At 36.7% G+C, this 24548-nt stretch overlaps 1 protein-coding gene and 1 pseudogene across 5 annotated transcripts; both read left to right on the top strand.

Annotated features, from left to right (window-relative positions):
• The first annotated feature begins 3223 nt into the window (after window positions 1-3223).
• On the top strand, window positions 3224-6155 carry LOC149386179 (cysteine-rich receptor-like protein kinase 10; annotated as a pseudogene). The gene is made up of 8 exons (XR_016301276.1): window positions 3224-3872; window positions 4019-4147; window positions 4225-4370; window positions 4470-4680; window positions 4785-5021; window positions 5099-5256; window positions 5348-5665; window positions 5795-6155. The product of XR_016301276.1 is annotated as a cysteine-rich receptor-like protein kinase 10 (transcript).
• A 6886-nt stretch (window positions 6156-13041) lies between these two features.
• On the top strand, window positions 13042-16685 carry LOC149386178 (cysteine-rich receptor-like protein kinase 19). 4 transcript variants are annotated; one of them, XM_089625544.1, is made up of 8 exons: window positions 13042-14346; window positions 14493-14618; window positions 14717-14759; window positions 14817-14898; window positions 14997-15556; window positions 15632-15782; window positions 15874-16186; window positions 16317-16685. In XM_089625544.1, exons 1-8 carry the CDS (start codon window positions 13527-13529, stop codon window positions 16322-16324), a joined length of 2103 nt encoding a protein of 700 aa, XP_089481670.1. In that variant the 5' UTR covers window positions 13042-13526; the 3' UTR covers window positions 16325-16685. The 4 variants fall into 4 exon arrangements, with proteins under 4 accessions (XP_089481670.1, XP_089481672.1, XP_089481669.1 ...); XM_089625546.1 differs by having other exon boundaries at window positions 14717-14898; window positions 14997-15207; window positions 15319-15556; XM_089625543.1 differs by having other exon boundaries at window positions 14717-14898.
• The last annotated feature ends 7863 nt before the right edge of the window (window positions 16686-24548 follow it).

The raw sequence follows: 24548 nt of genomic DNA, 5'->3' as shown, positions 1-24548 counted from the left end.
GCATCAATTGGGGCTTTCGACCAGACCAAATCCGATCTCTTGCGTCAAACAGACATTCGATTTTGATGACGCCTCCAAACGTAGCGAAGACTCTCTAAAGAGACTCGTTCTCGATGACCCGGGCGAGCCCTCTGATGAATCAACATCTGCACTGATCCGAACGCCGCCGCCGAGATTGCTCCGGCCACTCCGTGCTTCCACTCCGGGTGTGAGTCAGAGTTCTGTGAGCAAGAAAAATGTAGATCTACGAGAGAGAGAGAGAGAGAGAGAGAGAGAGAGTATATGTTAATTATTTATTTGAAATAAATAACCGTAATATCTAATATTAAAATTTCAAAGTCAAACGCATAAAAATTTCAAAATCCATTTCATAATCGAAATTTGAAGGAAGGGCAATCCAAGAAAACCAAAAAAGTCCACATGATGCAAAGTCATGTATATAGCTACTTATCTAAACTTTACTAAAGGTTGGCTAAACAACAAATTTTAAAGTCTAAGTGGCGTAGTTACCTAATAATTTGTTCTTTATTTAACTATACAATTTGTTACTATACATGTGGAAAGAAAGAATAGATTTTTCAAATCAAAACATAGTATTCGATTATCCTCCTTAAAATAAAAGCACGATTTTGATAATCGAGTATTTATAAAGGGTTAAGTCATAATAAGAAAAACAAGCATAATGCCACATCATAATTTTTTGCTATTTTCTCAACATTTTAAAATATTGGTTAGTTTGCAATTTCAACTAGAAGTATGTTCCAAGGGTTTTAATCCATGTATTTTTTTTTCATTTCTGTGTGTTCAGTATCTCTGTTTAATTATATTTTGTTTCATTATTCCATTTTCATTGGTTCTAATTTTTCCATAGTTAAATTTATGATCAAGCGGCTATATAGCCAAATAGAACTTAAGCTTTTGCAAAATAGTCATAGTTTGCCAACTATAAGTAAACTAACCCAAGTAAGATTAATCTAGGCTGGATTAAATTTAATTTCAACGAACTATAAAGACAAAATGTAAGCTTTATGAAGACTGGATTAAAATTAATCGAGACAGGATTAAAAGTCATATTACTCTCAATTGGCTATTTTGTTATACTTAATGAAACTATGGTTATTTTGCAAAAGTCATAGTTTGAATTGGCTACTTCATACCATTTTTCCTTAAATTTACATAAATTTAGGAAAATAGCTGACTTAAACGTTGACATTGCTAAATAGTCAATGTTTGGTAAATCTTAAGTAAATAACCGTAAATAATGATGTGGCCTAATATATGAAGGTGGCTATTTATCTAAGATTTACGTCTGTAAATACATGAAAATGACTATTTACCTAAGATTTACCAAACATTAGATATTTAACAATGTCAAACGTTTAAGTTGGCTATTTTCTTAATGGACCCTATTAAATTTATTGTCGTTTTAGGATTTTATGATCGATTCCAATAATTATGATAGGACTTTTTTAATACGATTTATGTTGTTAACAATTATTACAACTTACAAAAAAAATTATGATTTTACAAAGCAGTTTGTAAAGAAATATCAGATTATATTATCAGTGTAAAAATTAATCGAATTGAAATACAACAGTAACTTATTCATAGAAATTGAATAAATTATTCGTAGAAATTGAATTGATTAATCGAATTAAAACTCAAATATAACAGACATGGTCAACAAAAAAATCTTCGGCGACGCCGACCGTACCCAAAAAATGAATAAAAAAGAAGAAGAAAGAATCACTTCAGATAAATATCGAACAAAAAGGTTTGGATACTGTGGCTGTTTGCTTTACATCAGACTTTGTCGTGCTCACTATAGTCTTTGCTTTGTATAAGGTCGAACAAAAGTGTTTTGAGAATTAAGGTCCTGAAATTCACTGTTGCTTATTTTTGTTTAAGGGTTTTGTTCAATTAGAATCCAAAGGAGAAATTAGTAAGGAAAAAAGGGAGATTTAATGTAAATATAGTTAGAAAAATACACTTCAAACTTTTTAGGACTGCAAAATGACCCTTGTTTCATGATTTTCAATAAAATAGTAAAAAACAAATCCATCATCTTATATAACCTTGTGAATTTTGACTCTAAAATAAACAAAAAACCATTAGCACTTATTTTTTGGGATTTCATTTAATAGGCGTTTTGATTTTTTTCCTCTCTCTCTCTCTCTCTCTCTCTCTCTCTCTCTCTCTCTCTCTCTCTCTCACACACACACACACAAACACACACAAACACACACACACACACACACACACACGCGTTCATGACAAGCGCGACATAGGCGAAGAGAGACGCATAGAGACAAAGGCTCTTTCCAAAGGACTTGTTGGCCATCAACGAGTCAAACAGAGTTAGGAAGAATGTCATTTCATGCCAATAAACCACTACTAACAATTATAAATAAATTTATATATGTTCGTACTCTTTATTCGTAGTCTATTTTTTCGTTCATTGATATTAATGTTTTGACATAGTTATAAACAATTACTTTAAATGTTTGTGTTATTCATTTCATATGTAAGAAAAAGAATTTGTTGGTATTTGTTTTAATTTTTATGTTTGATATGAACCATTATAAAAAGCTACAAATAGTTGAATTAATTTGTGCTCTTGCGACTTTATTAATAGATTTTTTTATATCGACCTAACGCGAAAAATCTAGTGAATGAAAAGAAAAGATATTTCAATATCGAGTTATTTCTGAGTTTTTATATTATGCTTTCTAAAAAAGATCGAGATTTTTTAATTTGAGAATTCAAAAAGACGGACCTCTTGCTATTTTATATATTTTGTGATTTATTTCCTTGTTTTTTTTTTGTTTTCTTTATATTTTGATTATGATTCGTTAATGAAGGGTGTTTTTTAATTTTATTTAAGACCCGTTTATAATAGCTTGCGACTATTTTATGATATAAATGAACATTGGCTATTTTATACATATTAGTATAATTATTTGGCAATTAGCTACCTGCCCATTCCAAGAAAAATCGATATCATGAGTAACATGGTTGGAGAACAGCCACGATATATACAATCTGTTTAGATGATTCTGTTGTATTCAGCTACAACTTGAGCGAGCTGGGCGAGCTAAGTTGAGCGAGCTGGGCGAGCTAAGTTGAGCGAGCTGGTATCATCGCCATGTGAAGACGTGCTCAGTGACGTGGACAAGTGAATGGCGAGGATTAGAAGATCTTCAACGGCTGAGATTGACGTCTACGAGAAAAACCTCAACACCCTCTTACTCTCCACAATCATTAAATCCGGCCAGAACCACATTGAATTATTCCGCAACGCTTCTTCCGGTCAATCTCCGGACGAAGTCAACGCGATCGGGCTCTGCAGAGGAGACGTCAATGCCTCCCTTTGCGCGACGTGTCTAAAAGAGACGAGTCGAAATTTGTTGCAGTGGTGCCCGACGAGAAAGGAGGCGATCATGTGGGGCGTGCTTTTTGCATGATCCGATACTCAAGCCGGCCTATTTTCTCCATCAAATTAGACGAGCCGCGACAGATCTTGGCCATGAATAGCACTATTACTGATGGGTTCAAGGAGGTTGTGATGCCTCTACTCAATGATCTGGTCGAGCAAGCCGCGTCGAGTGCCACCAAGTTCGCCATGAATAGCACGGCATTGCCGAACGGCGTGCCCCGGCACGCTGTGCTCCAGTGTACTCCCGACTTGAGCCAGACAGATTGCAGTGCCTGCTTGAACGACTCCGTCTCAAAAATTCGGGAAGGAAAAGACGGCGGACAAGTTCTCAAGCCCAGCTGTACTCTCAGATTCAGGACCGGAGCGCCTTTTGACCAGGAGCTGGAATCCACTGCTATATCGTTAGGGCCGCCTAGTTCCCCGCCCCCACAGCCAGGTGTGTAATGTCACAAGCTAGTCATTGATCATAATAGCCAACATTTTGAAGGACAAGTCAAGTACTAATTAACATTGAAATAAGACATATAAGATCAAAAATCAGTTGTATGATAACAATTCGGAGATCCAATTATTTCTTATCAGATCAAATGGACGACACCAGAAGGAATGTTATTATTGGAGTTGCTGTTTCAGTCAGTGTGGCCGTGCTGGTGCTGCTTTGCATGTTCATTATCATAAGGAGGAGGAGGAGAACTAATGTCAAGCTCCCAAGTAAGCCGAGAAAAAACTAACGGTTTTTGGTGTCTCATTTAAACCTGAAACTGGTTGACATTCCATTTTTGTAACAGATTTCTTATCTGGTTTACAAGGCCAATACGACGAAATAACGGGGGCAGAGTCTTTGCACTACGATTTTGGCAGAATACGAGATGCTACAAAGGATTTTTCTGAAGAAAACAAGCTTGGACGCGGTGGATTTGGTGATGTTTACCGGGTATGAATGAAGCCATTGTATAGTAAACTAAAAATAAAAAACAAAACTGTAGTCATTGTTTTTAGGTGTTCACTACAACTAATTTTCGTACGTTTTCAGGGTGAACTATCCAACGGCCAACTTATTGCTGTGAAAAGGCTTTCGAAAGCGTCCAAACAAGGCGACAAGGAGTTCAAGAATGAAGTGAAGTTGCTTGCTAAGCTGCAACACCGGAATCTAGTCAGACTTCTTGGTTTCTGCTCGCATGAAAAGGAAAGACTTCTAATTTATGAATATGTTCCGAATTCAAGTCTCGATAACTACATATTTTGTACGTCTCAACGCCATCTTTTACTTTTGCCTTTTTTTTATTTGTTAAGACTGAACCTGACTCAAATAAACCTGCTCTGAATCTGTATGAACTGAAATATGAAGATCGAACAAAGCGCGCGCCCTTGGGTTGGGATTGCCGCTATAAAATCATCGAAGGCATCGCTCGTGGGCTTCTTTACATTCACCAAGACTCTCGTCTCAAGATCGTCCACCGCGATTTGAAAGCTGAGAACGTACTGTTGGATGATGAAATGAACCCCAAGATCTCGGATTTCGGAATGGCGAGATTGTTTCCTTTGGATGAAACTCAGGGGCAGACAAAGAACGTTGCAGGGACCCCCGTAAGCACAATTCTCATCTATTCGAAACAATTTTTTTTATTGAATATTAATTTTTTGTTCCTTGATCTCAATTTAGCGGATACATGGCACCGGAATACGAAGAGCAAGGGCACTTCTCTGTCAAGTCCGACGTATATAGCTTCGGAGTACTACTCCTGGAGATAATAAGCGGGTGAAAGAACAAAATCCGACTGCTCCGACATGAAGATGAAGATCATGGCCTCTTGACCTATGTGGGTGTAGCTATGAAATCCAAATAGAAGCGCTATCTAACCATCAAAGTTTTCCTGTACATAATATATATAGATATCTTGAATTTTTCAGGCATGGAAGTATTGGAGCGATGGGACTGCGTCAACTCTAATCGATCCGCTAATGCCGATCGAGTCTAGAACAGATGAGATAATAAAGAAATGCATACACATAGGGCTTTTGTGCGTCCAAAAAAATATGTCAGACCGACCCACCATGGATTTGGTGGTTCACATGCTCGACAGCCGGTCCCACGACACTCTCGCTGAACCTGCGAAGCCTGGATACTTCACGGGAAGCAGCGCTATCATTCCACGTCAAAATCAATCTCAGACCGACTCTGCTCGAGCCTCTCGGTAGATGAGGCTGCAATTACTGAAATACAACCCCGTTAGTACCATCTCAAACATCGCAGTTTTTTTTCCCTGATTATTTTATTTAAATTCATTGCTGATACTTTGTATATTTTATCCAGTTGTTTTTATAATTCAAGTGATTTTTTTTATTCTTTCTTTGCAGGTGCCTAGTCATCTAGAATTTCAAAACAAGATGCCCCGGATTATCAAACGGTGTTCCAAAAACAGCCATACATGTATATATGTGTGGTGTTTATCATATTAACTTGGTGTTGGATTCGAATGAGTCTTACTTGAGTAGCATATGTAAAAGGAAAAAACTTTGTTCAAGAGGGATTTCTTTCGGTATTGACAACATGTACTTTTTTTCCCCCATTAGTTCACAGCAATTTGCCATTTTAAGGTAATGTATTCTTGATATATTAAGACGAACAAAAAAACAAGACAACGCAATATATTAGTGGTTTCTGTCCAGCTTTGTGCATGTTTTGTTCTGTAGAAGAATTAGATCATGTTTTGACTGATTTTTTTTCTGTGCTTGTTTTTCTCCTCTTAATTTTATAGCAGCAATGAAAACTTGATAAAAAGCAAAGACTACAGATAAAGACGACGAATGTAAGGAAAGCCAAGAAAAACGCAAAGTTCACGACTCGCAAAACGGCCTAGACTACCATCCGAAAATGCTTCTATGTGAGAACAACTCGACTTCACAAGGCATCTTCTAAATGAAATCGCTTTAACATAGATTGATATTTTGAAAAAATAAAAACAGAAATTTTCACTTCACATACATACCAATTAAATCAAACAAAAACAACCCCCAACGAAAAAAAAAAAAAAAAAACCTTGATTGAGGCATTTTAACAAACAGGTGTTGTGCGATGCAGCATCCTAAATCTTTCTTGTGCAGTAGATGATGAGAGAATTATATATATATGCTAATAAAGGAAAAAAAAAACAAAAAAAACAAACACACACACACTTGCTCATCGTCACTTCAGATAGTGGTGGAAATGTCTTGTGACGGCACGAGAGCAAACACATGCCAATACTGCGCAAATATATTAACGTCGCTTAGAAAACGTAGGTAAAAAAACATCGCTTTTTTTTACAAGTCATTAAAAAAAATTCAGCGACGATTATTATTGGCCACCTCCGCGCCACGTAGGTAAAAGTTATTTAAAACACGAGGATGGTGGCCCGCGTTGCTGCGGGATTATCCCATATGACATTTATTTCAGTTCTCATTTTTTTCCACATGGCTCCAAAAACTTTCCATACAGCAAAACCAAACAGTACTTTCCTATGTCGTTTAGTCTCGTCAACTAAAGACTTGTATCAAGTGCTGTCAACCATGATCATTTAAGAATGGAATATATGATTATATATATATGTATATATATATATATATATAGAAACATAGCTCATAGAAAGCTTTGTCATCAATGAGTCATAAAAATAAGTTATTGATATTTAAATTATTTGTGTATAGTTCGTACTTAGATGTTTAATATAATACATATAAGAATGAAAAAAGAACAGTTAAAAGGAGAAATAGAAATAAGTGAACACTGGGAAATAATGGTTACTCATAAGCTAAAACGGTATTGGACCAGGACAGCTGATTTAAAACGGTCCAATATAAAATGTTATAAAACAATCTAGTTTAAAACAAACTAAAAGGTGTAAAACGGTCTGTTTAAAACAAAATAAACAACAACAATAGACGTTTCTGATGTCGCTTTCAAACATTTCTCGAAATGGTGAGAAAATTTAGAAGCGACAATCCACTTCTAATATCGTTTTTAAATTCTTCCCGGTATTTCGCGGGAGCTATTTCCGGCGCCAGATTTTTTAGATTAGAAGCGACAATCGTTTCTAAAAGTGTCGCTTCTAATTTTTAGAAGCGTCTGACGTTTAGAAACGGGCTTTTAGACATGTATTTGGCGTGTTTCTAGTCAGCGTACTCTGATAGACATGTATAAGTGTTCGTTTTTGTCATTAACACAATAGGCTAATACGTACTTATGTGCAATACTCATAAGCCCAAAGCAATAATAGTTTGTCTATATTAAATGTTCGTTATTTTTTCCAAGGCTCCAAAACCGTCCTTACAACCTAATACTACAATTTTCTTTATGGTTGACCCTCAGTCAATTCAATAATTATCAAGTCCCGCCCCGCCCCGTGTAACACAAAGTATTTAAATTGCAAAAAATTTCAAGGATTTTAATATTAAAAAAACATACAATGTGTGTGTATATATATATATATATGTGTGTGTATATTAAAAAAAACAGAAAATGTTGTGTATATATGTTATGTAAATCTAATATTATACTAGCATATGATGTGATTAAGTAAAAACCCAAAAATTATAATGCAGGCACCCAAAATTATACTATTGTTGAAGTGGTACTCATATGACAATTATTTTTTGTCAAATCATGAAAACAATAATTTTGAACACCGATGTCCTTCCAGGTTTTTTTTTTTTTTTTAAAAACTAATAAAACACATTATAATTTTTAGTAGAGTCGGATCCATTTTGAACAATTTTTTTTGGTGATATTCCTTTTGAAGTTTTTTTTTTTTTTTTTGTAAGGTGTTATAATAATTGATGTGGATCGTAGAAAAATTAAAGAATATTATTTTTAGTTATATGTAAATATTTGACACTTATATTAATATATTTAAGTTGCTCTAATGGTCCCTCCCTCTACATTTTTCAAAGTTCCTTTTTTATTTCACACTCCTCCAAAAATGTCCATACAAAAACAACCAACAAGTGCACTTTTTCTATATCATTTACTTGTAGTCAATTTAACGATGTCTTATGAAATGCAATTTTTTTTTTTTTTTCAGGAAATCAAGTGATAGACTTGTCATACTGCAACAACCAAGTCTTCCCAAATTATAAATCAAAATGTGGATCCTGCCAGTTGTGGAAAATGTCTTGCGACGCCACCAGAGCAAACACATGCCAATACTACACAAATATATTAACGTCGCTTAGAAAACGTAGGAAAAAAAAAACATTGCTTTTTTACAAGTCATTAAAAAATTCAACATTTCTTTTTTTTAAAAAAAAAAAAGCGACGATTATTATTGGCCACCTCCACGCCACGTAGGTAAACGTTATTTAAAAATTAAAACACGAGGATGGTGGCCCACGTTGCCGTGGGATTATCCCATATGACAATACCATTTAAATGTTTCTTTTTCTTTTTTCATGCTTATAAATAATATTTTGGGTAATGAAATCAGCGCGTCGGAGCAAAATGTGTGGTAATCGGGCGTTGGGCGTGTGATGTGTAGTAGGCTATAATTTTGTGATAAAATCATTCATTTATAATTAAGCAAATTACTCCAAAAAAAATTAGATTAATTATCCGGTTAATTTTATTTAATCTCAAATATCATTGAGTCTAATAGATAAATAGTTATATGAAATATTGAAATTTGTAATATAGTTAACGGTTCGTAAATTTTAGGTAACTGATCACGTGAAACTATTTACGCTAGCAAAAAGACCAAATAAATTCAATAAAAAATTCCCGCTCAATTTTGCATCAAATTATCTAATTAGAAACCTTTTATTTTGAGCAATAATGGATTGCAAACTGTTGTCGGCCCGTCCCGGACCGACGAGCGAAAAAGCATCACTTCAACCCACACGACCAGCGCAAGGCTTTGGATGGCCACCGGACTGCAAAACCTTGCCTCGGCCATTGGCCGGCCCAAACCAATGGCCAACCCAAGTTCAGCCGGCCATTGGCGGCCCAAACTCTTCAGCCGGCCAAGAGACTACGACTTCACATACGGATGCATCAACACTAAACAGCTTGCACTAACTAAACTCCAAGAATTTACGTATGTTTAAGGAGATGCATAATTTTTTTTTTAATAGACGAGGCTACATTTTCTTATAGGTAAAGAACAAGTCATGAACCAAAGCATCGAGTTCTCCCAATTAGCATGAATTGTATCGCTTTATTTTGTTTCGAAGCCCTTCTTCATTGAATACTGAAAGGGTTTTGTTTTTTAATACCTATATTATACCCTTAAGACAACTAACTCATAAATAGCTGCACGTAGACAACAGAAATGCATTAAATGATACACTTTAAAAAAAAGAGAAAGAGTGAGTTATATCAACCCCGGCATTAACAAAATTTCATTAATATTGGAAGTAGTAAGGTCATGTACTCTTATATATTGAAACAAACAAAACAAGGTAACGTAATTCGATCATGTTTTGACTGATTTTATTTACCAGCTCTGTGTTTGTTGGGAATATTGCTCACTTGAAGATAATGATTACTAAATTCGATAATAAGATTACTCTATTAGCATTATATGATTAGTGGGTTGAGTTCTAAACAATTAGAATCAATAACAACTATCTTCCATAGCCTCCGTATCTAACTGAGTCACGTGCTGGGCACCTGAGTTCGGGCGGTGTGCTAAAACATGGTCAATGACTGATATACGCCTGGAAAGCTATATCTAAAGTCATATATGTGGAACACATAGGTGAAGGCTGATCACTATGTGGGAGCATTCTACACTTGTGGTAAGTGTACGACTTGGACAGGTCTTGGTTGTAGATGTGTCGTTTAATGACCGTTACGACACACTAACCGAGGTCACTATGATGGTCACAGTGAGACTTGATCTAAATCCTGAAGTGATCATGGACACTGGGTTATGTTACTGAGCTCTTTGACTCATTCGCTAAAAGGTTATTCATGCTAATCACAGCTTATGTCTTGGGAGTTTCTCAGAGCATGATTCGAGTGGGAAATGATTTACAGATACGGAATCCAGCCTTCCTGAAAGAAGGTTAATGTTCTCTCACCTAAGGGTTGATTCCAGAACCGATAGATTGCTAGCACTTTTGAAGTAAGTAACGTTCGAAAGAATCTTTCGCTGGGGAAGCAACAATGCTTAGGGCTGATATGTATCAAGAGAAGTATAACGGAAAAATTGATTTCTCTTGACACGGGTTGAACCTGGAGGATCTTGATCACGAACTGACTATATCAGTGGACACTCGTCACGATGAGTAAATATAATTCTAGTATAAAGGAGAGTTCACTCTTGGCTTACAAGGTGGAGTATTTGACCAAGATTAGACGAATCGATTGACAAAAGAGAAAGGACTATTTCGTCTTTTTCATCGGATTTGTTAAGCTCCTATTACTAGGTCCATAGTCCCCGATTCGACTCTGATAAAGGCGGATAAGAACTTTCGTATAATAATGTTTATCATTATTAATCTCACTTGCTGTAATTGTGATTGACAGCATTAATTCTGGAAAACGGGTATTCGCAGAATTAAATAAATATTTATGGTAGAATTGTTTATTTATTGTTTGATCAAGTAAATAAACAATTATTAATTATTTTTTTATTGTTGGACCAAGTAAATAAATAATTAATTGGGTTTTAAGCAATTGGGCCTTGCACAAAATATGAAAATCGGATTTGGGAATTTTTTGCACTAGGGTTTGCGCAAATTCCCCCTTGGCCGTGTGCCTAAAATTCGAATTTTATAATATTGGTATTTACCAATATTTTCTCTTTAGTTGTTTAAATAAAGGAGAGAAAAAAATATAAGATATTGTCCTATATTTTCTCCTTATTTAAAGGAAAGTATTTAGAAGAATATTTAGGAGAATAATATATTCTCCTTTATTATCTCACTAAATAAATTATTCTCTATTTAAATAAAAGAATAATATCCCATAGATATTAATATGGTGGATGAGAGAAAAAGTAGGATTCACTTGTTGAGATCCAAGGGCCTAGATTTAATCCACCAGTGTGAACACAATAAAATGAAATAAAATATTCTGGAAGATTCCATGAATATCTCCTTTTACTACTATAAATATGGGTTCATGAGAAGGCAAAAATTAAGGATTTTAACCTAATAATTTCGTTGCTCTCCCTTGGCCGTGCGAAATTTTCTCTCCCTCCCCTCGGAAATTCGTTTCCATTCTTAGTAAAATAAGAGAGAGATCTCGAAACACCTAGTTTCGTGATCCAGTGAGATAAAGACTGTGCACACTCATCTTTCGTATTCGTCTCGGAGATTACGTTTCGGAAGACTAAGGTGTCATCCTCGAGTCCTTCATCAAGACGACGCAAGGAGTACGCGATTGGATTGGACCGTTCTGTAGCTGAACCGGAAATCAATGTAAGTACTCGATTACTCTTATATCGGTTGCTTAACTTATATGCTCTCGTGAATTAAATTAATTAAACATAACTAGATCTTGTTAATTATAACCATAATTTAATTAGCTTATGATCAGCGTAATTAATTATTTTTCCGCATTGATATGGTTATATGGTGGAATCATCTCAAACGAGTCGCATCAGAGCGATCGTTCGTGTCCGATGCGCGCTTGATCCACCGACAGTGTTAGACTATAGATCAAAACAAGAGGTCTAATTAAGTCTAATTTTTAATCTTCTTTTCTCTCTCTTCAAGTTTACTCTCTCTCTTCACATGGCTTGTGCTCGATGGCCGGGAGGTTCCTTCTTCATCGCCTCTTTGACGCATCGAGATGTCGTTCTCAGCCGGAGTTCCGTCGTGGGCAGACTAACCAGCTGGAGTTCTCTTGGAAGACGCAAACTTTATGATAGTGTGCAGTGTAATTTTGACAAATAAATTTTTAACTATTTTCAATAATCAATTAGTTTAGTATCTATTTGTATACATTTTTTTTCAAGTTTTTCAATTTCGTCAAAATGCACTTACCATTTCGCTTTTGCTAGTTAAATAGCGAAAGCGAAATGGTAACTTTGCACATTTAAAATCCTATATATACCTCTTCATATTTTCAGAAAAGGGGATCTAAAATCGGAGAACCCCTCCGACCAAATTTCCATAACTTTGCACATTCAAAATCGTATATATACCCTTTCATATTTTCAGAAAAGGGGATCCAAAAAATTTCAAGAGAACAAAAGCTCTCGAATCTCACAAACCTCCAGAAGCTCTCAAAACTCTCAAATCTCCCAAAATTCCCAAAAGCTCTCAAAGCGCTCAAAAGATCGGAAAAGACCCAGAAAAATAAAAAGACAAAGGCGGAGAGAAGAGAAAAAGGAATCAAGACCAAGAGAAGAGAACGAATAGAAGACGGAGAATCCGACGAGAACACGAAGACATGAAGGGTATTTTTTTAAATTTATTTAACACCCGTTTATAATAGCTTGCGACTGTTTTATGATATAAATGAACATTGGCCATTTTATACATATTATTATTATTATTTGGCAATTAGCTACCTGCCCATTCCAAGAAAAATCGATATCATCAATAGTTTGTTGTAGAAATTTCCTACTATATGTGAGACCTAAGTCCATTTGACTAGTATTCATTGAAACGCGTCATATGAATAATTATCATTAATTGGAAAACAGAGAATTAAACCAGGGCTTTAGAATAAAGGAAGAGTAGAACTTAAAAGGAAAGTAACATGGTTGGAGAACAGCCACGATATATACAATCTGTTTAGATGAATCATCTACTGTGATAGAGCGCCTTGATTATGAGTAGGGCCACAGTGACAGTGACATAAAGTCTTCGAAATCTAAAGCCATGTGACCACCACAACTTGGAAGTTGGAACACAGATACACGAAAGAGAATCTTTAAAGATCACTCTTTTGTCTTGTTGAAACTTGAAACTACTCGGTGATGATAGTAGTCTACAAACGCGTCTTCTCGGGAAGACAGGAAACTCAGAAGCTTATAACACAAGAGACCCAGAAGACACTTTCAAGTTTCAACTTAAAGTTGACCCATTCCTTTATAAAATATAATCTCAAAGAACTTCAGGTTGTTAAACGAAGCAGCCAAAAAAAAAAAAAAAAACCACAATGAGTTCCTCCATCAGAAATGTCCGAGCTGTGTTACTCGTCCCTATTTTGATCACGCTCACGCTCGCTTTATTTCTTCCCAAAGCTGCCCAAGACTGCACGCAAACCGCAGATTTCTGCTGGAACTGTTCTGCCATCGGAGACTTTGCCGCCGGCAGCGTCTACGAGAAAAACCTCAACACCCTCTTACTCTCCACAATCATTAAATCCGGCCAGAACCACATCGACTTTTTCCGCAACGCTTCCTCCGGTCAATCTCCGGACGAAGTCAACGCGATCGGGCTCTGCAGAGGAGACGTCAATGCCTCCCTTTGCGCGACTTGTCTAAAAGAGACGAGTCGAAATTTGTTGCAGTGGTGCCCGACGAGAAAGGAGGCGATCATGTGGGGCCTGCTTTGCATGATCCGATACTCAAGCCGGCCTATTTTCTCCATCAAATTAGACGAGCCGCGACAGATCTTGGCGAGCCCGAAAAATATTACTGATGGGTTCAAGGAGGTTGTGATGCCTCTACTCAATGATCTGGTCGAGAAAGCCGCGTCGAGTGCCACCAAGTTCGCCATGAATAGCACGGCATTGCCGAACGGCGAGCACGTGCACGCTTTGCTCCAGTGTACTCCCGACTTGAGCCAGACAGATTGCAGTGCCTGCTTGAACGACTCCGTCTCAAAAATTCAGGAAGGAAAAGAAGGAGGACGAGTTCTCAAGCCCAGCTGTACTCTCAGATTCAGGACCGGAGCGCCTTTCGACAAGAACATGGAATCCACTGCTATATCGTCTCCACCCGAAGGGCCGCCTAGTTCCCCGCCCCCACAGCCAGGTGTGTAATGTCACAAGCTAGTCATTGATCATAATAGCCAACATTTTGAAGGACAAGTCAAGTACTAATTAACATTGAAATAAGACATATAAGATCAAAAATCAGTTGTATGATAACAATTAGGAGATCCAATTATTTCTTATCAGATAAAATGGACGACACCAAAAGGAATATTATTATTGGAGTTGCTGTTTCAGTCAGTGTGACTGTGGCCGTGCTGCTTTGCATGTTCATTATCATAAGGTGGAGGAGAACTCATGTCAAGCTCCAAAGTAAGCCGAGAAAAAACTAACGGTTTTTGGTGTCTCATTTAAACCTGAAACTGGTTGACATTCCATTTTTGTAACATATTTCTTATCTGGTTTACAAGGCCAATCCGACGAAATAACGGGGGCAGAGTCTTTGCACTACGAATTGGGCACAATACGAGCTGCTACAAAGGATTTTTCTGAAGAAAACAAGATTTACGATTTGGGCACAATACGAGCTGCTACAAAGGATTTTTCTGAAGAAAACAAGATTGGACGCGGTGGATTTGGTGATGTTTACCGGGTATGAATGAAGCCATTGTATAGTAAACTAAATTCAAAAATAAAACTGTAGTCATTGTTTTGAGGTGTTCACTACAACTAATTTTCGTACGTTTTCAGGGTGAGCTATCCAACGGCCAACTTATTGCTGTGAAAAAGTGTTTGAAAAAGTCCGACAAAAGCGACAAGCAGTTCAAGAATGAAGCGACGTTGCTTGCTCAGCTGCAACACCAGAATCTAGTCAGACTTCTTGGTTTCTGCTCGCATGAAAAGGAAACACTTCTAATTTATGAATATGTTCCGAAGTCAAGTCTCGATAAATACATATTTAGTACATCTCAACGCCATCTTTTACTTTTTACTTTTTTTTTTATTTTATTTGTTAAGACTGAACCTGACTTAAATAAACCTGCTCTGAATCTGCATGAACTGAAATATGAAGATCCAACAAAGCGCGCTCTCTTGGATTGGGATCGCCGCTATAAAATCATTGAAGGCATCGCTCGTGGGCTTCTTTACATTCACCAAGACTCTCGTCTCAAGATCGTCCACCGCGATTTGAAAGCTGAAAACGTTCTGTTGGATGATGAAATGAACCCCAAGATCTCGGATTTCGGAACGGCGAGATTGTTTGGTTTGGATGAAACTCAGGGGCAGACAGAGAAAGCTGCAGGGACCCTGTAAGCACAATTCTCATCTATTCGGAACAAATTTTTTTATCGAATAATAATTTTTTGTTCCTTGATCCAATTTAGAGGATACATGGCACCGGAATACTTTCACGGGCACTACTCTTTCAAGTCCGACGTATTTAGCTTCGGAGTACTACTCCTGGAGATAATAAACGGCCAAAAGAACGGAAATTTCCAACATGAAGATGAAGATCATGGCCATCTCCCGACCTATGTGGGTGTAGCTATGAAATCCAAATAGAAGCGCTATTTAACCATCAAAGTTTTCCTGTACATAATATATATAGATAGCTTGAATTTTTCAGGCATGGAAGTATTGGAGCGATGGGACTGCGTCAACTCTAATCGATCCGCAAATGCCGATCGGGTCTGGAACAGATGAGATAATGAAATGCATACACATAGGGCTTTTGTGCGTCCAAGAAAATAAATCAGACCGACCCACCATGGATTTGGTGGTTCACATGCTCCACAGCCGGTTCCACGGCACTCTCACTGTACCTGCAAAGCCTGGATTCTTCATGGGAAGCAGCGCTATCAATCCACGTCAAAATCAATCTCAGACCGACTCTACTCGAGCCTCGGTAGATGAGGCTACAATTACTGAAATACGCCCCCGTTAGTACCGTCTCAAACATTGCAGTTTTTTTTTTTCCTGATTATTTTATTTAAATTCATTGCTGATACTTTGTATGTTTTGTCCAGTTGTTTTTATAATTCAAGTGATTTTTTTATTCTTTCTTTGCAGGTGCCTAGTCATCTAGAATTTCAAAACAAGATGCCCCGGATTATCAAACGGTGTTCCAAAAACAGCCATACATGTATATATGTGTGGTGTTTATCATATTAACTTGGTGTTGGATTCGAATGAGTCTTACTTGAGTAGCATATGTAAAAGGAAAAAACTTTGTTCAAGAGGGATCTCTTTCGGTATTGACAACATGTACTTTTTTCCCCCATTAGTTCACAGCAATTTGCCATTTTAAGGTAATGTATTCTTGATATATTAAGACGAACAAAAAAACAAGACAACGCAATATATTAGTGGTTTCTGTCCAGCTTTGTACATGTTTTGTTCTGTAGAAGAATTAGATCATGTTTTGACTGATTTTTTTTTATCAGCTCTGTGCTTGTTTTTCTCCTCTTAATTTTATAGCAGCAATGAAAACTTGATAAAAAGCAAAGACTACATATAAAGACGACGAATGTAAGGAAAGCCAAGAAAAACGCAAAGTTCACGACTCACAAAACGGCCTAGACTACCACCCAAAAATGATTCTATGTGAGAACAACTCGTCATAACAAGGCATCTTTAAGTTCTAAATGAAATCGCTGTAACATAGATTGATATTTAAAAAAAATAAAAACAGAAATTTGCACTTCACATACAAACCAATTAAATCAAGGGTCAAGCGGCTATATAACCAAATAGAACTTAAGTTTTTGCAAAATAGCCATAGTTTGTAAACGATAAGCAAACTAGCAGCCTAAGTAAGATTAATCTAGGCTGGATTAAATTTAATCTCAACGAACTATAAAGACAGAATGTAAGCTTTATGAAGGCTGCATTAAAATTAATCGAGGCAGGATTAAAAGTCGTAGTACTCTCAATTGTCTATTTTGCTATACCTAATGAAACTATGGTGTAAAACGGTCTGTTTAAAACAAAATAAACAACAACGCTTCTGATGTCGCTTTCAAACATTTCTCGAAATGGTGGGAAAATTTAGAAGCGACAATCCGCTTCTAATATCGTTTCTAAATTCTTTCCAGTATTTCATGGGAGCTATTTCCGGCGCTAGATTTTTGAGATTAGAAACGACAATCGTTTCTAAAAGTGTCGCTTCTAATTTTTAAAAGCGACTGACCGTTAGAAACGGGTTTTTAGAAGCGACAATAGGTCTAATCTAATTTTTCTTATTTTGCTCCGATTGGGTTCAATTTTTTAGATCGGTCCAATTTATTTTTAGCCGATTTCATATTAGATTGGACCACGCACAACCCTATCAACGGTTATAGGTATATAACTAAATTCTGGTTTTGGTCATACCACCGTCAAAGAAATCAAAGACTTTATGAGACAAATTAGAAAATGGAGAAAAAAAAAACTTTTTTAATTTACACTCATTATATGTTTATCACCCATCATCAATATCTATTTATTTATTATTCATCGTGTAATAAGATTTATCTACGGATATTAATCTGGCTTAAATTTTCATGTAGTTGGCGTGTTTCTAGTCAGCGTACTCTGATAGACATGTATAAGTGTTCGTTTTTGTCATCAACACAATAGGCTAATACGTACTTATGTGCAATACTCATAAGCCCAAAGCAATAATAGTTTGTCTATATATATTAAATGTTTGTTATTTTTTCCAAGGCTCCAAAACCGTCCTTACAACTTAATACTACAATCTTCTTTATGGTTGACCCTCAGTCAATTCAATAATTATCAAGTCCCGCCCCGCCCCGTGTAACACAAAGTATTTAAATTGCAAAAAATAATTTCAAGGATTTTAATATTAAAAAAAACATACAATGTGTATATATATATATATATGTATATTAAAAAAACAGAAATGTTGTGTATATATGTTATGTAAATCTAATATTATACTAGCATATGATGTGATTAAGTAAAATCCCAAAAATTATAATGCTGGCACCCAAAATTATACTATTGTTGAAGTGGTACTCATATGACAATTATTTTTTGTCAATTCATGAAAACAATAATTTTGAACGCCGATGTTCTTCCATTTTTTTTTAAATAAAAAAACTAATAAAACACATTATAATTTTTAGTAGAGTCGGATCCATTTTGAACAATTTTTTTTGGTGATATTCCTTTTGAAGATTTTTTTTTTTTTTTTTTTTGTAAGGTATTATAATAATTGATGTGGATCGTAGAAAAATTAAAGAATATTATTTTTAGTTATATGTAAATATTTGACACTTATATTAATATATTTAAGTTGCTCTAATGGTCCCTCCCTCTACATTTTTCAAAGTTCCTTTTTTATTTCACACTCCTCCAAAAATGTCCATACAAAAACAACCAACAAGTGCACTTTTTCTATATCATTGACTTGTAGTCAATTTAACGATGTCTTATGAAATGCAATTTTTTTTTTTTTTTTTTTTTTTTCAGGAAATTAAGTGCTAGACTTGTCATATGCAACAACCAAGTCTTCCCAAATTATAAATCAAAATGTGGATCCTGCCAGTTTGTGGTTTCCGCTCCGTAACTCAGTCAACGCTAGTGATATAGTCAATTTCTAATATAGCGACCTTAATGTGGCCGTCATAAAAAGCAAAGACTACAGATAAAGACAACGAATGTAAGGAAAGCCAAGAATAACGTAAAGTTCACGACTCGCAAAACGGCCTAGACTACCACCAGAAAATGCTTCTATGTGAGAACAACTCGACTTCACAACCATCTTTAAGTTCTAAATGAAATTGCTTTAACATAGATTGATTGAGGCATTTTAACAAACAGGTGTCGTGCGATGCAGCATCCTAAATTTTTCTTGTGCAGTAGCTGATGAGAGATTTATATATGCTATTAAAGGGAAAACACACACACACACACTTGCTCAAATCATGAAAACAATAATTTTGAACACCGATGTCCTTCCAGGTTTTTTTTTTTTTTTTTTTTTTTTTTTTTTAAACTAATAAAACACATTATAATTTTTAGTAGAGTCGGATCCATTTTGAACAATGTTTTTTGGTGATATTCCTTTTGAAGTTTTTTTTTTTTTTTTTTTTTTTGTAAGGTATTATAATAATTGATGTGGATCGTAGAAAAATTAAAGAATATTATTTTTAGTTATATGTAAAAATTTGACACTTATATCAATATATATTTAAGTGTGGTACCTAGGATAGCCTAATGATAATTCCACGCCACCTCTTGTGTAGAAGTCGTGGGTTCAATCCCAACTACAGCAAAGCTGCCTTCAACAAAAAAATATCAATATATTTAAGTTGCTCTAATGGTCCCTCCCTCTACATTTTTCAAAGTTCCTTTTTTATTTCACACTCCTCCAAAAATGTCCATACAAGATACAACCAACAAGTGCACTTTTTCTATATCATTGACTTGTAGTCAATTTAAAGATCTCTTATGAAATGCAATTTTTTTTTTTTTTTTTTTTTCAGGAAATCAAGTGCTAGACTTGTCATACTGCAACAACCAAGTCTTCCCAAATTATAAAGAGATCAAAATGTGGATCCTCACTAGTACAATTAATAGCATCAGGTGCGACAAAAGTCGCACCTGAAAGCATCCGCGTCGCACCTGAAAGAATCATCAGGTGCGACTTTAGATGCGACAAAGTCGCATCTGAAAGTGCGCACCTGATGATATTAGGTGCGACTTGTCGCACCTGAAAGTCATCACTATCAGGTGCGACTAGTCGCACCAAACGTCGCACCTAAATATCCCTCAAAATAAAAAATTAAAGCGTGAATTATAGTATCAGATGCGACTAGTCGCATCTGATACTTTCGCGGGAAGAGTATCAGATGCGACTAGTCGCATCTGATAGTAATTCCCCGCGAAATATTTGGCGGGTACCAGTACAATCAGATGCGACTAGTCGCATCTGATACTTTTCCCGCGAAGGTATCAGATGCGACTTGTCGCATCTGATTGTCTGTAGTTTTTTTTTTTTAAATGCTGATTCTAATAGAATCAGCCTATTAAATATATAAAAATTATAATTTAAAAAATTAATTAAATAAATTTTTTGTTAAAATAAATAAATAATTTGAATAATATTAATTAGAATAATTATATAAATAATTTAATAGAAATTCTAATATTAAATTCATAAAATTTAATAATTTACGTTCAATAAATTTAAAAAATTACAATCTATTCTTTTTGTTTCCCTTTTTCAGTCGAAGTCTTCCAATTCTGTAACGCACGGCCTCCTCTTCCGCCAGATCTTCCTCGTGCGGTGCCGCTCGAACGATGTCGCACCATTTCTACCGAACCTGGCGTCTGATTAGCATTTGGCATTGAAGCGGATGGCGGCGTCTGAACATTTGGCATTGAAGCGGATGGCGGCGTCTGAACATTCGGCATTGAAGCTGATGGCGGCGTCGTCCCAGGGTGCATCATCGCGGGAGATGTCTGCATGGGAGACGGATGCTGCTGTGTGTAGGCAAAGAACTGTCGCTGAAACGCCTCCATCTGAGCTTGTTGTGCGGCCAACGCTGCTTGTAGCTCGCTAATCACTGGATCTGGAACGCGCGTCGATGAAGAACCTGAGGACGAGCTGTCGTCCTGAGCCTGAGCCAAGAGATACGAGGATCTCGGGATCGAGGGACCTATCCCGACATACCAATCTCGACGTTGCCCGAGAACAGTATCCATCGCGTACTGCTCCGCCTGGTCTATGTCAAACGTTTGGCCTGACTCCGCTGCTTGTCGCTGCATATCCTCGACTTGAGTCATAATTCGCGCCTTCAAACATATGTTAAAAAAATTATTAAGATTATCGAAACTTGATTATTAAGTAATTAACACAAGTAACTTACAAATGCTTGTTGCGCCCAAGCTGTCGTCCAATTGCCTTGATCATCTTGATGTTTTTTCTCCCACGTGTTTAACGCCGATGCCAAAGTCCCATCTTCCCTACTCTGCCGTTGTTATGAAAATATGAGTAATGTATTTATTGCAAAAAAAATATTACAAAATTAGAATAAACTTACGTTCAAATGTCGATGAGCCAAAAAAGAAATCGACCCTTGTGTGGACTTCGTTTTCTTGTTATTTGAATTGTCTCTGTTGCGAGTAGACTTTTTCTGCACATATTAAATTGCGTTATAATTCGATTTCATAGAAGATAACATAATTTTTTGAATTATACATTACCTTCCAATCGTCAGTTGCGAACTCCTCTATCACTTTCTCCCAATCGTCTTTTTGATATCCTTTTGGGATTTCTTTCTTGGCGACATTCATTTGCCCACAACATTTTCCTAAGAAAGTCCCTGATAATCTAGATTTTTGGTTGCGCCTCATACGCTTTGCATCGCGAATGATAGTCTGGTCAATCTGATGACGATAGCAATCCGCCGGAAGCAGCTCCTCGGTCTCATCATCCTTGTACACGAAAGTGTACTCGGAATGAAGTGCGCTCAGAATATTGCCCAACATCTGGGGCGTCACTTCGTTCCAATCACGAAGTGTGACCGGGATATGGACTTTCACCAAAGCGCCGACGCGGTTGTTGAATACTCTTACCTTTTTTATTGTTTTTCTTACGTCCTGGTAGAAAGTTTGGTTGATTGGGTCGTACCTAACAACTTTCGCACCGGGTACCCCATGCGCTGCTTTTGCCGAAGTAGACCCGGTTGTTGGTCCCCTTGTTTTTTTAGGACCTTGGGAACCCGGTGTCTCTAGCGGAGACTCATCTCCACCTGCTCCTGAACGGTGTAGCGGAGACTCATCTCCACCTGCTCCATCTGCATCTGACATCCTGTAAGATGTGAACAATATTAGTAAATAAATATTAGTTTTCTGTTTAAAAAAAACGTGGACGGCACCACGGATTTTATTATTAACAAACTTCACATATGGCGGAGGAAAACCGTGGTTACATTATATAGTAAATAAACATACAAAAAAGATATTAATCATTCATCAACATCTTCTCCCTCAAAAACGACTTGTCTCTCATTTTCATCATCGTCTTCTTCATCATCGTCAACGACAGTCACTAACTCAGCTTCATCGATTTCGTGTCGATGATTCAAACGCTCGATGTTTGACAACTCTATAGTCAATGGGATCGAGGCTGGGTTGGAGGGGTCAACTTCAGGAATGTCCCAAATCCCTCGATGATTGCATTCCTGGACGATTTCCCAGTCGCCGCCTTTAATAAGATCTTCGATGTAAAAAACTTGTTTCACTTGAGTCGCGAGTACGTACGGCTCCTCTTTAAACCACTGTTTCGCAGTATAAGCACTCGTGTCTCCAGTAGTCTTATTTAAACTTACAATTTCATTTCATGTTAAATCAAATGAAACTAATCACAAATTCATTAACTTCATTTTAACTTAAACTTCATTTTAACTTAAACTTCATTTTATACTAAACATGTCACAAAACATCAAAACATGTCACAAAACACAAATAAAACTTAGATTTAACCTAAACTAATCAAATTATTAAACATGTGACATTATCAATTACATTTACTAATCAATTTCAAAGTAGCATGTTACAATTACAATTTTAATTTCATTAAATAATTTTAAACTAAACAACCTATTCATGTAATTATTAGACTAATTACAATTCCTAATTGATAAATTACAATAAATCAAAACTAATTAAAACAAAACAAATTTAAACTAAACACTAACCTATACTATATCACAAACTATGTCAAAAAACACTAACCTATACTATATCAAATTAATACTAATTAAGCTACACATATATATACAAATTAATTCCTAACACATAAACTTAATCTAATTAAAATTACAACATATACAATATACAATATATATTTACACATATACAAATTAATTCCTAACACATAAAATTAATCTAATTAATTCTTAACAACATATACAAATTACAATATATATTTACACATATACAATATACAATAAATTAAATCTATACAATATATATTTACATATAATATATAAACTAATATATAATACCTAAACAGAAAAAAAAATACTAACCTGGAGGCTGTGAGCGCACGGTGAGGCAGAGAGAGAGCGAGGCAGAGAGGGAGCGAGGCAGAGAGGCAGAGAGGGGTTGAGCGAGGCGGAGAAGACGGCGGAGCGCGGCGGAGCTACAGCGGCGCAGTGCGTCGGAGGCAGCGGCCGGGGCCGGGGCTGAGCGCACGACTAATTGAGAGAGAGAGAGAGCGAGGCAGAGAGAGAGTTTAAACATTGAGAGAGAGAGAGAGAGAGAGCGAGGCAGAGAGAATCGTACCTGACGGCGGAGCGCGTCGGTGAGTCGGTGAGAGCGTTCCTGACGGCGGAGCGCGTCGGAGTGCGGCGGAGGTGGCGCGCGCGGCTTGGTGGAGGAGCTGCTGGCCGAGCGCAACCGAGAAGGAGAAGAGAGAGAGAGAAGCGGCGGCGGAGCACGGCGGAGGGTGTGGAGCGCGCGCGGCTGAGTTACAGAGGCCGGAGAGAGGTTTTTTTTTTTAAATGGGCGGCGTGAACTGGTGACGCAAGTGAGGCAGAGAGAGAGAAGCGGCGGAGGTGGTGGATAGGGCGGAGCGCGGCGGAGGTGGCAGAGAGAGAGAGAGGGTTTTTTTTCTGTTTGGAGCGGCGGTTTCGAAATGAGGAAGACGAAGTGCAGGCGATTTTGTTTTATAGAAAAACCTAACTTTCAGGTGCGACTAGTCGCACCTGATACTCAAAAACCTAACTTTCAGGTGCGACTAGTCGCACCTAATAATAACAAAAAAATCCAGAATGCCACGTCAATCTCGAATGAAATAATGAGGGGGAGAGTTGGCCCGCTTAAAATTTTGAAACTATCAGGTGCGACTCTGTCGCACCGGATAGTTTTTTAAACTATCAGGTGCGACTAGTCGCACCTGATACTCAAAAGCAAACAACAAATTTAGCGAAATTTTTATCACTTCGGGTTGATAATCTGGTGCGACAAGTCGCACCCGAAAGCTATTTAGATGCGACTTTTAGGTGCGACTAGTCGCACCTGATAGTCATGCGCATCAGAAAACCAAATTTGTAGTAGTGCCTGCCAGTTTGTGGTTTCCGCTCCATAACTCAGTCAACGCTAGTGATATAGTCAATTTCTAATATATATAGGATATAGCGACCTTAATGTGGCCGTCATAAATGCTGCATAATTTTTATTTTGGTAACTTAGTAAACTAGAGTTAATTAACGTTTGAATATAGTATAAATATATAAGAATAGGAAATCTGAACTTTAAGATTTATACACAAATATATACAATTTG

The sequence above is a fragment of the Urtica dioica genome, chromosome 9, assembly GCF_054948205.1.
Source record: "Urtica dioica subsp. dioica isolate 48M chromosome 9, U.dioica_male_clone48M_v1_H2, whole genome shotgun sequence".
NCBI lineage: Eukaryota > Viridiplantae > Streptophyta > Magnoliopsida > Rosales > Urticaceae > Urtica > Urtica dioica.
The sequence above is the reverse complement of the archived record's forward strand: the minus strand, read 5'-3'. Positions and strand labels throughout refer to the sequence as shown.